The sequence below is a fragment of the Microchirus variegatus genome (assembly GCF_963457635.1).
Source record: "Microchirus variegatus genome assembly, chromosome: 15".
Taxonomy (NCBI): Eukaryota; Metazoa; Chordata; class Actinopteri; order Pleuronectiformes; family Soleidae; genus Microchirus; species Microchirus variegatus.
In genome coordinates, this window is record NC_139816.1 from 8,158,574 (window position 1) to 8,175,690 (window position 17,117).

At 41.4% G+C, this 17,117-nt stretch overlaps 1 protein-coding gene across 1 annotated transcript in view; it reads left to right on the plus strand.

Annotated features, from left to right (window-relative positions):
• Positions 1 to 8,199: 8,199 nt before the first annotated feature.
• plod2 (procollagen-lysine, 2-oxoglutarate 5-dioxygenase 2) overlaps positions 8,200 to 17,117 on the plus strand; it is a gene marked incomplete at its 3' end in the record, with an annotated part of 29,744 nt that continues 20,826 nt past the window's right edge. The window contains exon 1 of the mRNA XM_083901514.1: positions 8,200 to 8,682. Coding sequence (XP_083757640.1) covers positions 8,580 to 8,682 — 103 coding nt within the window. The 5' untranslated portion in view covers positions 8,200 to 8,579. The remainder of the gene's footprint in view (positions 8,683 to 17,117) is intronic.

The window sequence follows — 17,117 nt, forward strand, 5'->3', positions numbered from 1 at the left end:
ATGTTTTTCTATATGGAGCAGACGTCTGTGGTTGGAAAACAATATAAACAGTGGAGGCGTATATATATATATACGCCTCCACTGTATATAGTATTTTTTCCTGATATGACGTTTTGTTATGAGGCTCTGGAAGAACAGATATAAAGGGCGTAGATTCACACTTTCCGTCCATGCACGGTGCTGTGAACATGTTCCTGTCGCGCGTTCACCACAGTCTGTGATTCCAATCACACTGAAAATGAGGCTCTGCATCGAGTCGTGCACAGTTTTTCCATGCAAAGATTACACCGTATTCTATTTCCAAATATATTTTATCATTTATTGCTTTTGGAAACTATGATTAGGCCCTAAATCTGTCAGTTAGACAGAGGGGGAGGGGGCGAAGTCCCTTTTTTTTTTTTTTTTACTGTAGATCAATGATAGAATTGAAGAATTGCACTGTATTAAGGTCTAATTGTTATTATTATTTTAAAGTGGTGAGAGTGTAGGTTAATTAAAAGATGTTTATGGACAGAAAAATATGAATAACGCGCAGTAATGTCAGATCTCATGACTTTTCCACTAGCAAAACTCTTAGAATGATCCGAGAGCTTGACCTACACTTGACCGAATTTCAATAAAATGTATTTTTACAGGTGAAGTTGCATGTCGCAGGTGTATAACCCCCTCCCCTGCTTTGGAGAACCTTCAGGTAACATCAGAACTCAAAAGATGGTTTGTTTGTTTGTCCTTAAAAACATGGCGGTCCAAAATGGCAGACACAAAAAAGGCTTTTCTGGGATAATTAAGAACAATACTTAACTCACTCAATCTTAAACACTGCACAGGATCAAGAAAACATTTATGAAGACATAAATAAAAAACTAAATGCATGGACAGTTATGGTTGCAGTAAACTAGTACCAATATTAGCTGCTGTCATTATTATTTCTCCTTATAAATTACCCACTTTTACGCTAATTCTCTCCGACTAAAAAGTTTGCACAAGAACTGACTCAGTTTGACAAACTCCTCAGCATTTGCTACAAATTAGCTGAAAAATGGGCCGCTGGGACTCGCTGTAGACGTCGCCTGTGGAGGCTATAAATTTCCGTATTTGTTTATTACAGAGCAACACACTTTGTTTGGAACCAACTAAACATCCAGGCCACACACACACACACACACACACACACACTAACACACACACACACACACACACACACACACTAACACACACACACACACACACACACACACACACACACACACACACACACACACACACACACACACACACACACACGCACATAAGTGATGTTACTACTGTCATTGCATCAATGATTTGCTATTTCCCAGAGTGGGAAAAACACAGATGTTTTCTGTGGGATTGGGGTTTTTTGCGACACCCAAATTTCATACACTCCGTCTTGTAATTAGAATTATATAAAGGTCGTGCAGCTTTGAAAACTCGGTGATGATTTCTGTGTTACGTTTGACAATTTATTACACGTGTAACTTTGAAGTGTGCGTAGGAGTCACGAGATGCAAACACCTTTAATAAATATGTAGAGCACATACTAGTTAGGGGTTAACTAGGCAGCCATGTGTTGCACTGTGTTTACATTACACCCCAGTCCCAGGGTATGCACTCTTTCACTCCCACAGAGTGTATATATACACACTGTCAACTCCACAGATGTGTGTGTGTGCGTGTGTGTGTGTGTGTGTGTGTGTGTGTTAGTGTGTGTGTGCATGTGTGTGTGGGATTGTTTTCTGTTACCCGATAGGACGATTATAACAAATCAGTGAAATTACAGCCTTGATAAGAGAGTGTTTTTTTTAGCAGGAAAAATATTGTAAAGCTTTCTTCCTGATTCCCTAGTCACTAGAATCTCTCTCTGGTGTCTGTGTTTGTGAGAAACAAAAATGGCAGAAGCAACATCTGTGCAAACACAGCCAAAGACAACATCACAACTGGGGTTGACACACAACAGATACACAAAAAAAAGGTGCTTGGTTATTTGCTTCAACACTGTTTTCCCTAACAAGAAATCAAAGAGCAACAAAGGATTTGATTTGTTTCCAATGTAGGAATCAATCCCAGTCGGTCAGCCGTGTCAAAGTCTGCTGCTTTACCACTTTTCATTATCAGTAAAATCTCTCTACACTCTTAGAAATAAGGGTTCCTTCTACAAGGGCTGAGGTTCTACTTTGTTTTCCCAAAGAAAGGGTTTTTCAAGGGTTCTTGGTAACACTAATGGTTCCAGTAAGAACCATTTTGATCCAGAGAACCCTTTAAAACCCCCTTTCCTTAATAAAGGGATTTAAAAGGGTTCTTGGTGGAGCCCTAAAGGTTCCACCTGGAGCCAAAAAGGGTTCTCCGAACCGACAAGCCGAAGAACCTTACATGGTTCTACTTGGCACTTAGAGACTGAATGAAAATTCAGACTTTTATCAAATCAAATTGTGACTATATAACATGTTTAAAGCAACTAACTGGCACTAGAAGAACAGGATCTCCTCTTCTTCTTCTCCTCACCATAACTCACTCTGGTTTGTTTTTGGAGCCTTGTGGTTTCAACATGGCTGCCTAATGATGACATTCAAATGAAGAGGCTGAGAGAAGGGCTCATTATGTGCAATTTTCAAGGAAGACTGCCCCCAAAACCCCGGTGTAATCAGGGCAAATGCAAATTTACAGGGCTAAATAAAAAAATGCGCAGGTTTGAAAATTGCAAACATCTTCATCGGCACATTCCTCAGGCATTTACAGTCATTTGCTGCTTGGGTCTTTATAGTTTAGCTCAGTATGAGACAATGGATGAAAGACCGCCTGTGAACAGTGAATTAATTCATGTCTCACCTCTTTCCCCCTTTTGCAGCCAGACACCGGGGTGACACTTACGTTGCTGTGCTTGTTAAAGCTCTTTAGTCTCAGACTAAATGCTGAGTTGATGACAAACCCTGAGACCACACCACGAGCCAGTGGATGCCCTGTGGCCTCATACGTGGAACTGGCACAGACCGAAAAAGTCAGCCAGGGACGGTGCAGTCATACGTTCTGAGAAAGATAAGCTGAGTGAACGAAATGAATGCCCCCTCCATCGATCTGAGGTAGTAATTAACTTTCTGTGGCGCGATCAAAGCGTTTGGGCTGAAAATAAAGCCAATTCTTTAACAGTTGTGGTGCAATTGTGGCTCCTCGCACAGGGGTTAAGAGACCACGTGTGTCAGATGTGTCACGCACCAGTGCAATTGCGAAACCATGCACTTGTACCACCAAGTCAAAAATAGAGAAAGATACCCAAGGTGTGGCTCGAACCGCTGACAGTTCTGTGATTTTGGCTTTGATATTGCCTGAAGCTGTGCACAAGCATTAATTAAAGGGAAAACACATTGTTTTTTGATTATACAGCCCAAAATATTCATGGGAAAACAAATCCTGGAAAAAATTAGGGCATAAATGAAGCAACCATTTCTGCTCTCCTGTATTATTTTTGGTCTTTTTTTTTCCTCCTCTCTCCAAGTAACATCTAATTTTATGTTCAATATTGGACATCTCTTTGAGAGTCTCCTGAATGAATGGTGTGTTTATCCTTTTTAAGCGTGATGTAAATATAAAACAGCGCCCAGCAAACCGACTGTCTCCACAAAAGTGCCTGAAAATAGACGATGGTCCTCTGCCATCAGGAAGCTGCAACGCTGTTTAGTCTTAGTTCTAATGCGGAGGACAGTGAAGGCTGTTTTTGTTGGCATGGAAGATTAAAAAGCAGAGACAAGGACAGGGACGTGACAACTGAGCTGTCCGTGCCCTCTTTCACTGGTGGTTAAATGCCAGTTTGTGACTGTACATTCAAATCAAGTGCAATAGTTATGTGCAAGAGAATCAGTGAGTGTCTAGAGCTGCATTATTCTGTCATTCCCCCTGAGTGCAATTAAATTTAAGACTCATCAGTGCTTCTTTATTAACTCTTGTTGAACTGTAACTGCTTACGCAAAACTGTTTACGTCATCCAAACGTTGTTGATTATTTTCAGCTGTTGCGGAGGGAACAAAATAAGCGTCCACCATGGACGGCTTCAATTGCCTCCGTGTTGCATTCAGCGGGCGTCAGAAAAAAAGTGAAACCCGACTAGGTCAACCACTTATGAGTTTCTACACTAGTGCTGGGCATGATGCGTTTCCATGATGACTGACCGGAAAAAGACGAGTGTGACGATGTTTACGTGCCGCGACACAGGATTCCAGGCACCGTTTACCAGTTAGCTCCGTTAGCTGCATTAGCTCCTTTTAGCGCGCCTCCAGTCAAACCGGAGCGGTCTGTTTATGAAACAAAAAGAGCAGCGCTACAAATAACCAGCGTACCTGTGTACTGCGTATGTGTGCCTCTGTTTATAAAGTTTAGCGTTACTTTAGAGACTCATTTTAACGAGTTATACAACACACAATTTTACCCTTTAACGCCGAGCAGACGACGCAGAAGCCCACGTCAAAGTCAACATGTGGTTATTCCGGTAATTTCACTCGTGCCGTCGCAGGAAGTCGGCAAACGAGCATATTTGTCACCAGAGAGGAGAGATTTGTAAAAAACAAAATTGTGTGTTTTTTTTCTGAAATAACTGCCAGATATTCAAAGTTATTCTGGAAAAATAGGCATAAGCACTTAGTTACAGGACATTTTAATAGTTAAAATAACAAAAAAATAGTCCAGATGGACATTTTGAGGCTTTAAAGGGTTAATAAATGCTATTTGAACTTACTGACACAAATTTCGGGACTTCCAAACCCAGCCTAACCCGTCACGTCCTCTTGGGCCTAGTTTGTCCTAAGTGTCTTCATGAGCTCCTTCCTTTCCCCACATCTTGCAGGAGTCACACATGCTGTGTCGCCGACCATTTCTGTGCAGTTATATGTAATTTTCACCCACATTACATGCATCTCAAGTTCAAAACTCACCATCAGTTTCACCGCCACCGCTGCATGCACTTGTAAAATGATTCCTCCTTCGAATCCTCCCTCGGAAAGCAATTTGACACTTAACTGGACGGCCTCGTTCTTCTCCATGTTTCTACAAGATGAAGCAAATAATAGCATATTCACTGTCACACGCTGCAAGACACAATATTTCCCAGCTGCAGAGTTTATATGTTCGCATATATCTGCTAGGGATTGTTTATTTAGCTCGATTTTTGTTTGTCAAAAGTTTCACAATTGTTTTTAATGATGTCGAAAGCAGTTAGACAGCAGAGGGGTGATTTCAATGTCAATTAAAATGCCTGGCCAGTCACTCACTACAGGGTCTGCTGCATGAATAAACTGAAGTTCAAGTCCAGCTGTTGGGTTTTCTGGCATGGGTACATTTTCAAGGTTAACAGGGCCCCACCGGAGAGAATCCACTTATCTTGCAGGGAGAAAAAAAAAAAGAAAGAGTTGTGCTCCTACTCCTTCTGCATTAAAACCACAAACCCAGTGATGTCATTGAGTAAAACAGTCTGGGGCTGGCAGTCGCTGCTTCCATGCAAAGTGGTATGTGCCAGGAGGCACGTCTGCTACTCCTAATAAGAAACCAGAGAAAGTATTTGTCAAGGTCGGCCGAGACACGCGGAGACGCAGATACAATCTGACGGTAAATGGAAGTTGGATTTTCACGTCTGGCTTCTGGCCTCCTCGTCGTTTTTTTTTCGCGTCTTCACCAAAGCAGCTCGAACGACTGCAATATTAAACTTTCATATATCTGTACTGTCAGTATATGGGGTCATGGGGTTATCTGCTGCCCTCTATAGAGAGAGACGTGTGGGCTAATCGATCAGCGAATCAAACCTCTCCAGTGTGGGTCATGGACGGAGCTGCAGCCAATCCCAGCTGTACAAAATTCACATATCTGTACTTTACTTTGTTATTTATATTTTCGAGCAACTTTTACTTTTACTCCATTACATTTCCTCTAACTATCTTTGTCACTCATTACTACCAAATAAAATCAGAAGAAGAAGAGTTGGTAATGGTCTGTGTTTATATAAAGCTTTTCTCGTCTTGATGAACTGCCTTATACTACAGTTCAACTAGTGTCCTGCTCAAGGACACATATAGACCAGCAGGGCAGGGAATTGAACCCCCAAACTCGCCCTACCATTTAACCACCATGGCTCAATCCTAACTCCTCCCCTTTGTTGATACTTTTACTTCTAAAACTTAAATACGTTTTATATCAGAAAACTAATTTTGATACTTTAGTAGAGTAAATGTCATATTTTAAGACTTTTACTGAAGTGATATTTGCCATTAACGGCGTTACCGGCGCCAACGCATGACACGTTTCCATGAAGACTAAGCGGAAAAAAGACGTGCGTGACGTCATGTTTACGTGACTCCCGATTGTTAAAATGAGTCTCTAAAGTAACGCAAAACTTTAAAAACAGAGACACACATACGCAGTACACAGGTACGCTGGTTATTTGCAGCACTTCGACTGTAGGCGCGCTAACAGCGCTAAAGGAGCTAACACAGCTAAAGGAGCTAACTGGTAAACGGAGCCCGGACTCCCGTGCCGTGGCACGAAAAACTGCGTTACTTTAGAGACTCGTGACATCACATGCGTTAACATGCATGCCGTTAACAGCCCAGCACTAATTTTCTGCTACTTTTACTCAAGAATCCCCTTTAAGGTACTTTATACAAGACTGCTTCTGGGGAATTAAGGGGTATCCAGTTTGCATAAACCCAATGCATGATTCAAAGTCCTTGCACACACATGGGGGGCAACATGAAAAGGAATCCATGATTAAAACCATTTATTCTGTCATTTGAAATTACAGAGTTATCATTGATGTTATTCTTTAAAAACAACCCAAACCAACCAAAAACTAACTCACAATATCAGTGAGAATTCCAGAGATGGAGAGATTTGCTTTGGTTCATTCCTTGTATATGAAGCGTGACATCTGGTGGCAGGGACTCAGGACAGAGAGCCTCCATCACACACACACTAATGTTTGTATTTAACAACCCGGGGATGAGACGCCGTATAATTCACCCATTTTTGCTGCCTACCCCCAGCTTTAAGGAGGGGATCGATCTAATCCCTGTTTAAATACAGTATTTAAACAAGGGGCAAAAGGACTTCTGTGTGTGATGAAGATGAACAATTTAATTTAAGGAGTGAGTTTGCTGCTTCATTCCATGATCTGACTTTGCCTCTTCTGAGGAGGGTGTAGTGTAGCAGGGGACTAGTACGGGTGAGATAGAAGCTAAAATGTGTGGGGGGGGGCGGATGGGGGACCAGGAAAGGGCTATTTAACAGTCAATGGCTGGGAGGTTGATATACGGCGGTGCTTAGTCACACTTTCACACAAGACGTCCTTGTGTCAGGAGTGAAAAATGACACCCCCCTCACTCAGTGTGAGCACCTGCTCAAACATACGCGGCCTAAGAAAACTCCTCTTAATATCCACCAATGGACATGTTTTTAAAAGTTAAGTTTCATTGTCCATGCACACCGAGTCTCACGCACACCGTCCGATGACGACATCTACACCACATGGACGTCAATGAAGCACGTCCACGCAATTCTGAGCCATGCATGAGCTTGGTTGAAGAATAACTACTGGCTTCAATAAAAGTGGACACAAACATTTTATTGTTACTTATTTGGCAAATAACAAACTGAATTCACCTCTTTATAGCCAAATTTGACCCAGAAACTAATTAAAGAATAACATTCAACCACTAAAACCAATGTTTCTGTTCAGGAATGTAAGTAAATGATGTTTGAAAATGAGTGGATAACAATAATAATTGTATTAAGCATTACAGAAACATAAAAAAAATATATATTTTGATAATGTCTGAGTTTGTATTCCTGAATTAATAGTCACAAATAACGGACCCTGCTCCTGCAGAGAAGGTCCAGAACTAACTGGTATAACTTTCCACGCCACAGGCAGCCATTAGTATAAATACTAACCCACAAATTAGGGAACCAACGTAAATTGCCCATATTAAAACAAAATGACCACTTGGCACTCATTAATCCTAATTAAAATTATTATTTTTTTGTCATTGTGAGGCATTAATGACATCAGCACAGCTCTTCTCTGATTGGTCAGCCAGGCAGCGATACATTTTACTCGGGGCAACACGGTGAAATCCCCCCCCCCCCACCCCGCGAGGGATAATCTCTCTCTCTCTTTCTCTCTCTCTAACCGCTCCAGCTCGCCAAAGTACACGTTTACACCGAGAAATCATCCGACTCCCGGTGCGCTCTCAGTCCTCCTCCATGTCTCTGTGCTCATGGCTGGGCTGTAACTTCACCAGGAGCCCAAGTGGCTGCAGTTGCAATTAAGGAACCACGCCTGTTACTCTCTAATTTCCCCTGAATTGCAAGTACTTAAAGGACCCTGTGTTTGCCTGGAGCTGAGAGAAAGAAAGCGTGTGTGAAGACTTCTCCACAGAGCGTGATCTCCCATCAGAAGTTTTTATTTTATTTTATTTTATTTATTTATTGTTATTTTTTCTTTATTTATTATTATTATCAACGACCCCTCCACGGTTGATTTCTGTTGTGGGTCCAGACGCGGACGCGCACAGCAAACAACAGCCATGGAGTACCTCAAGTTTTGTTTTGTGTTTTCATGCTGGATGAAGTTTGCAAACTCGGTCTTCTCCCCTGACATCCCTCAGACTCCTGCGCCTATCCCTAAAGGTAAACAACGGCACAACTTTCTGCCCCTCTAACAACTCACACTGCCATTACGCACGACACGCTATTTATTTATTTATTTTTGAACGAACGATCTTCTGTTTCCGAGCTGTCACGCCAACTGGGGATTATGTTTGGGATCTGTAATTTACCGGCTACATCATGTTCCATGTCTGCCCAGTAGCTGCGCGCACGCCGGAGAGCGAAATTACATCTCAAAAGAAACTCGTCTGCGGTTTCTCACAATCCGGTTTTATTTTCTTGTTTATTTGGGCGGCTTTTAAGTTTAACGCGAGCAACTGGTGGTCGAGTGTTTGTGTGTGTGTGTGTGTGTGTGGAGACGTCGCTCCAGCAGTGATTGTCCAAACTTTTACGCGTAAGAAAGTAAAACCAGATATAGGAAGACACAGTTTGCGATGCGCAATAAATATTTGTATTCTTTATTTAACAAGCAATTACGTGCGTAAAAGCCAAAAAAACAGCCATAAACGCGTTGTAATTTCAGGTTCGTGGATCAGAGCCAAAGCAGCAAAACCAGCTCTTACATACAGCTGATTACAACCTATACACGTGCACATGTATACGTTTGTGTGTCACACTTTTTTATTGACGTGTTATAAAATCGCCCACCCTGTTTAACATGTTGTAAGAAGTGTCCTCTTAATTATTCTGACACCATTTCCAGCTTCTGTCACAGTTTAACGGGGCAGCAGAAAACAATACAAGAGGATTCATGTGTTGCATGTTTTTGTGTTTGCTAAATTGCTTCAGTGCAGTGTGAAAAACATCAGATTCCTTTGCTCAGAAGCATTCTCAGCAGTCTACAGTCTCCACAGGCTCTTATTGTCCTAGTCTGGTCTGGACTGGCTGGGTGTCCTCCACACAGCAGCAGCTTTCACTTTTTTCTCCCTTTTTTTTTTTTTAACAAGGGTTAAAGTTTTTGCTTGTGAGTTCCTTCCAAAAAATGTGGAAGCAGCTATCACTGGGGAACAGTGAAAGTTATAACGCACAAGTGCAAGGGCAAGTAGGTTTTACATGTGAGATTACACAAATACATGACCTCATATCACCATGCATGCTGGGGTGTATCGTAACATTTAACGGCCGTATACGACAGATTATATCAGAGTATAATATCAAGCTCCTCTCACTCACTGCTGTTTCACTGGGTGCCATCGTGTTTACTTGTAAAAGTTTTAAAACGTGTAATTAAGTCATCAGTGATTGAGTGGAAATGACAAACAGACACTCCCTTTAAACACTAACAGACTGAAGAATGAAGTCCAAAACCCAGTGCACAATAAAAAAAGAAATTGCATGTCTGATGTGTAGTGCAGACTCCCCCTGTTATTGTAATCCAAATAGAAACCATATGGGTTTCTTTTATTGGGATACACTGACACTAATAATCTGACTACTGTCATTTTTGCCCTGAATAAAACACGATTCTACACTCTTGGAAATAAGCGTTCCAAAAGGGTTCTTCTACAAGGGCTGAGGTTCTACCTGGAACCATTTGATTAGGGGTTCTTGGTAACACTTAATGGTTCCAGTAAGAACCATGTTGATCCAGAGAACCCTTTAAAACCCCTTTCCTGAATAAAGGGTTTTAAAAGGGTTCTTAGTAACACTAAGGGTTCCTGGTGGAACCTTTATAAAAGGTTCTACCTGCATGGAACCAAAAAGTTCTCCTATGAGGACAAGCTGAAGAACCTTATATGGTTTAACTTAGCACTTTTATTTCTAAGAGTGTACTCCATTGATATTCCTGATCAACGTCACAGAGCATGAGCATAATAAAAAGTTATAATCTGATGAAAACACAAGATTAAAATCAGAATACTCTTCATTTATCCAGAGCTTAGACTTCTGCAGACATTGGTGTTCACTCATACACTCCCCCTACAGACAGTCTTTCATGATTGATTAATCTGTTTGTTTCATTTCTGGATTAAAAAATCTGTTTTTGGTCCATAAAATGCTGCAAGCAAACCAGATTAAATGTTTCCTTTGATAAATGAAGGAGAGAAACCATTTAAGAAGTCGAAAAAGGCTTGTTTTTGATCATCAACATAATTGGAAAATAATGTAATAATCAATTACTAATCGGTGAATCATCACAGCTTTATTCAAACATGCCAAAAAAAAGACACAAATCTACAATTGACAGTTGACGTGTGAAAGATGTGGAATGAAATCATCAAGGGAGTCTTTTTTCAAATGATGTATTTTCCAGGGACTAACACGTGTTTGCTTGCTAGGCGGGGCGAGATGCTGGTCGTCATAGCGACGGTGCTTCACACAGCAGAAACAGTACGTGCTACAGGGGAGCATTTAGCGTGCTTTAGAAGCTGTGGTGGTATTTGTACACTCTCGTGTGTGAGATAGAGAAGCAGGGAAGGTGTTCTCGTCTCTCAGATTCAGCAGTTTTTCAGAGCCATTTCTCACCTATGTACACCTGGTTAGTTTTTGAAAATGTACAAACTAGGCGATGTAGAGGCAGACTGTCCGGCCGTCTGAAAGGAGTCTTTCATTGATAGCTGGCTGACTGTGTGTGTGTGTGTGTGCAGCAATCCTCCACTGACACACAAAATGTTGGCTTTAATGTCAGCGTGTGTTTAACAGACTCAGTGTAACGGGCGAGCGTCAAGTGCACTCATGAAAACAATATCTCTTTAAGCGTCAGCTGCTCTGCTGTGGAAGTGAGCTTTTGACGACGATGAAACTCCCGCTGTGCGAAAAACTGTCCGTTGATCCGAAACAGATCTCGCCGCTCGTTTAAATATCAGCTGTGATTTTTCTTCAGTGAGTCGTTAAAATGTTAAAACAACTTTTGTTTTGGGGGGTAATTCCTGACAGTAACGAGGATAAATTTATGGGTAAATATTCATGGAATATACAAACACCCATCACGATGCGGTCTCTGTTTTTTGATTTCCCAGACATCACTGACATGTCAGCAGGCAGCATTTTATAGAGTCAAAGAGGAAACTCCACCTAAGGTTGGCCAAGCCTTATATGCTATATAATAGCGCTCTCTGTTGCCCCGTAATTCCAGTCTAACAAACTAACAAACCCTGTTGGCAGGCCAAGCCGGTAATCACGTCTTAGGACATTGTCGCTGCATCACCACAGGGTTGGTTCCATGTCTCGGGTTAAAGCTCAGTGTGGTGTGTGTTTGTCTGCTCTCTGACGATCATCAAAAACAGATAAGAATATCCAGGAGACTTCCCATGATGAAATTTCTGCCTTTTTCGTCTTAAGCTACACAGAGAACAGATGACATTTCACCAGTGGAATTGTCAGAGCTTGACTGAAAACTGGGAATTGAGCAGCTGTTGAGCTCCGGCAAAGGCTATTTGGCTAATTCTGGTATTGATACAGCTGTTTGAGAGCAGGATTTCTTATCGTCAAACTTTAAGGACAATGATTTGAGCTGTTAGCAAAAGTATATGAAAGGCATATCGAGGATACTAAGCCGGGAATAATTACTGTAACATACCAATATGGTGATATTTAAGAAGCTGGACAAATTCCTGCAGCAAACTGTCAAAGAACGCTAGAATCTGCTTTCCTTTTTAGTGCAGATTATTAATCACTTAAAGCCCGTTTATCAACTTGTTGATCGAAACATGCAAAACGATGTCCAGCGTGAGCAGCTCGCGCTCACCAAGTAGTTCTGATTCTGTTTCCAGATAGCAAAGTGGGGGGCATTTTACAGTAACAGCATGTGTTTTTTCATGAAAATGTTCAACGTGGATGACCTTAATATGTTACGTCACACAATTGTGTTCTGCTACAATTCCTTTTAAGCACAACTCGACTGTTAAAGTGTGGTGTTTTGAGCTAAACCAGGTGCCTGTCCACTTTAACGATTTAAAACAGCAGAGGGAAATGAAGTCCACGTCGTTCCAATAGCACTTGCGAAATAAAACACATTCAATTTTTTTTTTTTTCAGGTGTTTTGTTTTTCCAAATTAAATTTGTTGTTGTGTTTTTTGTTTTGAGCGATTCGAAATGACGAAATGTTACCAGACGACAAAATTGTTTCCTGGCCCAGCTTTCGGTGACACTGTGCCACATCCTAAGGCTGAAAGGGCCTGTGGTTCAACACGAGGAGGAGAAAACACACCCCCCCCTTTTCTGCAGATGCACTTGCACAGCAGCGCTTGTAAAAATGGAAATGATGTGTTCTATCAATTATGGCGACTTTTAACTAAGTTGTGGGCCGTTAAAACGTCGTTCGACCGACTAATCTGCGAGCAATTAAGTTTTCTGCCCCCTTTGTGGATGCATCCGTCACTGCCGGTTACTATGGCGACGTCCACATGAATGGGGTTTTCATTTTTAAAACATCATTTTATTTACTATGTATACACACGCCTGCCATCCACGCTACTCTTAGAGCTTCTGAGTGCCTAATTTTCTGGCTTTTGGAAACTCGTCTTGCCCAGTTTTAGTTTAAAAAGTTTGTTTTTTAAGTCTAGACAGGCAGTAAAAAAAAAAGAGACTTCTGGAAACTATTACTCAGACACCCGCGTTTGTGTTTTATCAGTCTCAACCTCTCCTCGTCACAGAAAACAAACAGCATCCGATTCAACTGGTGAGAAAAAGGCGGATACGGATTCCAAGGTGACCTTTGTGTCTGTGCTCTCAGCCGTTTGTCTGGTTTTGTATCGCGCTATGAAATGATACTCAAAATGCCAAGCGTGTGTATGCGATCATGTGTTTTCAGGTGTGCGTGTATGACGGAGGATGGGAGGTCGCTGTGTTTCTGAGAGCTAAAATACTCGTTCTCCTCGGCGTAAAAGGAATGTCCTGGTTTTTAGAAATCATAACTGCATTTTTGGTATCAATCTAACGCTGGTAAAGCTGTCACAGAGGGCTGAGAAACGGACTGAACCTCTAAAGGCATGGCTAAGAGAGGATTTGTGTGGGCACGTTTGTGTCAGTCGTCACTGTATCCACAGCACAGTATACTCACGTCTTCATGCACATACAAGGATCCAACTATTTAACCTTTGACCCCACTTCCTGCGGTGATTAACCAGCTATGCACGAGTGAATTAAACCCGGGTTTCTGTGTCAGAGGCCTGAATGTGTCACCAGAGAAATACTAATATCAGCTCTCTGTACGACAGCCAGCTTTTTCACCCCAACTTCAATTGCGGGTTCACACACATTTGATTTCATTTCATGTTTGGACAACACGGCGCAAATTCAGCCCGAGCGTAACTTGGCCCCTTTGAGTGGAAAACAGCTACAAGCGGTATTTTTATTATTACAATATGCACTATATATCAAATGGCAATGTGAAAAGTCTGTCTGCAGTGAATTTCACCTCATTTCTTTTTTAAACTATATAGCGGTGAGCGTTGTATCAGCCAAGACAAATGTCCCTACATTTACTAATATAAAAACCTCATAACATAAATATAATGTGTAGTACAGCGACTTTTACAGCAAGCAACAACATTTACCCTTCATCGTTGACAAGAATCTCAGCAAGATTCTACTGGAATGTTATGCATGACAAGAGATAAGGTTGGATTTCTTCTCCCCCAACAGCCTCCAACATGTCTTCATCATAAATTGTGTTTCTTGTTTTGGCCGACACAGCTTAAAAATAGCTTTTTTTGTATTTACCTTTGCTTCACACCAAGGTGGCAAAGTCAATTATTTTGACCCGGTGACACAAAAAAAATTCAGCCACAAAGTCCACATGACACGCTAATTGTATCCTGCCCCACATCTTATGCTTTCCCGTAAATCTCAGTCTCCTTACGCAACATGGCTCAAAAAGTTTCCACAACACCCCCCCCTTTAAAGACAGTTAGTGGAAAAGGGTTTAAGTTACATTGAGCAGCACAATGAGCGGTTTCAGTTTTTACAGTCTGGCTCTGTGAATCACTGTTTGAACTCCAGGCCCATCCATGAAAAGTCAAAGCTGGGGAGGCTGTGAAGCTTTGCACATTTAAAAAAAATTTACTACCTTTGACCATTTACTATCATATTTGCAGATTAAATAAGCATTTTTCAAGAAGGTGCTTCCCTAACCTCAACTAAACTCAGAATGGAGCAGTGGGGTTGCAGTCAGCAAAAGCTGAATTAAGCCTCACAGTGTGCAGTCGTTGCATAAAAGTCTGAATTAGGTCAGATGTGATCATGTGTAGGTTCCCCCCCCATCTCCGGCTTCATTGTTTCATGCTTTACTTTTAGATTAAGGTCTTATCCACACGGAAACAGAACTTTCCCCCCTAGTCCGATCTTTCTTTCTTCTTAAAAGCTTTCCTCTAAAGATGGCATTGTTTCAAGAAACGTCTCCCTCCACACGAAACTAGAGCTGAAACAATTCATCGTCAACTATTTTGATAATCGATGAATCGGTTTGAAGCTTTTTTCATGATTAAAACAAGATTTCTGATTGTTTTAGCTTCTTAAATGTGAATAACTTCTCCACATAACATAGAAATCATTAAAAACTCAATCATTTTGGTTTGTGGACAAAACAAGACATGAGAGAACATCGTCATTTCCAGGTTTGACAAACACTGATCAATATTTTTTAGCATTTTCTGGACCAAACAATCTTTACACGAAACCCCCCAACCTGGAACCCTTTTGGAGGGTTCCACCAAGAACCTTTTTAAAACCCTTTATTCAGGACAGGGGTATTAAAGGGTTCTCTGGATCAAAATGGTTCTTACTGGAACCATTGGTGTTACCAAGAACCCTTGAAAATCTCTTTCTTTGGGAAAGGGTTTTTCAGAAGCTAATGGTTCCAGGTAGAACCTCAGCCCTTGTAGAAGGACCTGTATATGGTGCTGTAACACTTCTGCAAACATACACCAAAAAGAAAGAATGAAGAATTATTCAAATAAATATATACACGCACAGAAGACTAAAGAAAGAAATGAAAAGTTATCATAAAGCGAACAGAGCAAACAAAAGGACAGGAAGATGATAACGACAAAGATGGCAACAGCGCAAGAGAGAGGTGGGATTATGACATAATTGTCTTCCCAAAGTAACGTATTGATTATATACATAAAAACACAGGGGTGGCGTTTTTGAGATTCTTCAGTTCTCCCATTACGTGGACCATTATTAACTCAGCGACTTGCACTTGCTCTGACACCCTTCAGATTATTTTATGTGAGACTTAAGGTGAGAAGAGTTTATTGACTCGAAGGACCGAAATAGAGCAGGAAGTTTGGGTTCGCTGACGAGGAATGTCCTCGTCACCCGGGAGGGGGAAAGTTCCTGTTATCCGTATATTCAACGTTTCCCATGATACCTCTTTTCTGTTCTACAAGAAATGCTTACTTAAGCCCTGGCCCTGACCAGTGAGTCAGAACTTTTGCTCGTTCAAGTGTGAAAGTTTGCCTAGACGGCTGATCCACATGTGGTACAGAGACAGAAAGAAGAGAGAGAGTGAGAGGAGGTGAGGCACTCGACATCTAAGTAACAGCAGCACTGTATGAGCTGCATTCCTCTCCCCCTGTGGATTTTCATTCAGTCCTGACAAGAGAACATGCTGTATTTACTCAGAGAAGACACTCATCCTCGAAAAGTGCAGCTGTCTGAAACCGTCTCCGCATGAGTTTTGCCATCTGTTTGGGAAGCCACGCTTCATTATTTGTGTCATTTTGATGTTTACGTAAAAATAAGCACCTCAAAGGACTGTGCGGTTGGACCAGGCTTGCAGTTAGTGGAGCCAAATTAGGTATTTGTGTGTTTGAAAAGTTCTCTCCCTGTAGGATTAATCTGAAAAGTGTCTGTTAATACCTTTGCCTCATAAATCCAAGAAGCTGGTAGAGTTCTTCTGAGGAACAGGAACTGTTGCATGAAAGGGAAACTACCAAGGTCAAAGTGTCAAGATCAGCTTTTCAAGATACGTTTGTTTGTTGGCGTGTAAGCAAATTGCTGACCAACACATTCATTGAATCATTAGCTTAGCCTTGGTCTTTCACAGAGTGAAGGTTATACTATTGCTGTAAATGTATAAGCTCAAGGATTAAGAAGTCAAGAAGTTTGCATGTTCTTCCTGTGTGTAAATACGTTTTATCTGGAGATTTGGGGCACATTGGAAAGTCTAAATTGACCATAGGTGTGAGATTGGATGGTTGTTTGTCTACACTCTTAGAAAAAGGGTTCTTCTACAAGGGCTGAGGTTCTACCTGGAACCATTTGCTTCTGAAAACCTTTCCCGAAGAAAGGGTTTTTCAAGGGTACTTGGTAACACTAATGAATCCAGTAAGAACCATTTTGATCCAGAGAACCCTTTATAAACCCCTTTGCTGAATAAAGGGTTTTAAAAGGGTTCTTGGTGGACACCTTTATGAAAAGGATCTACCTGGAGCCAAAAAGGGTTCTTTATGAGGACAAGCCGAAGAACCTTATATGGTTCTACTTAGCACTTTTATCTCTAAGATTGT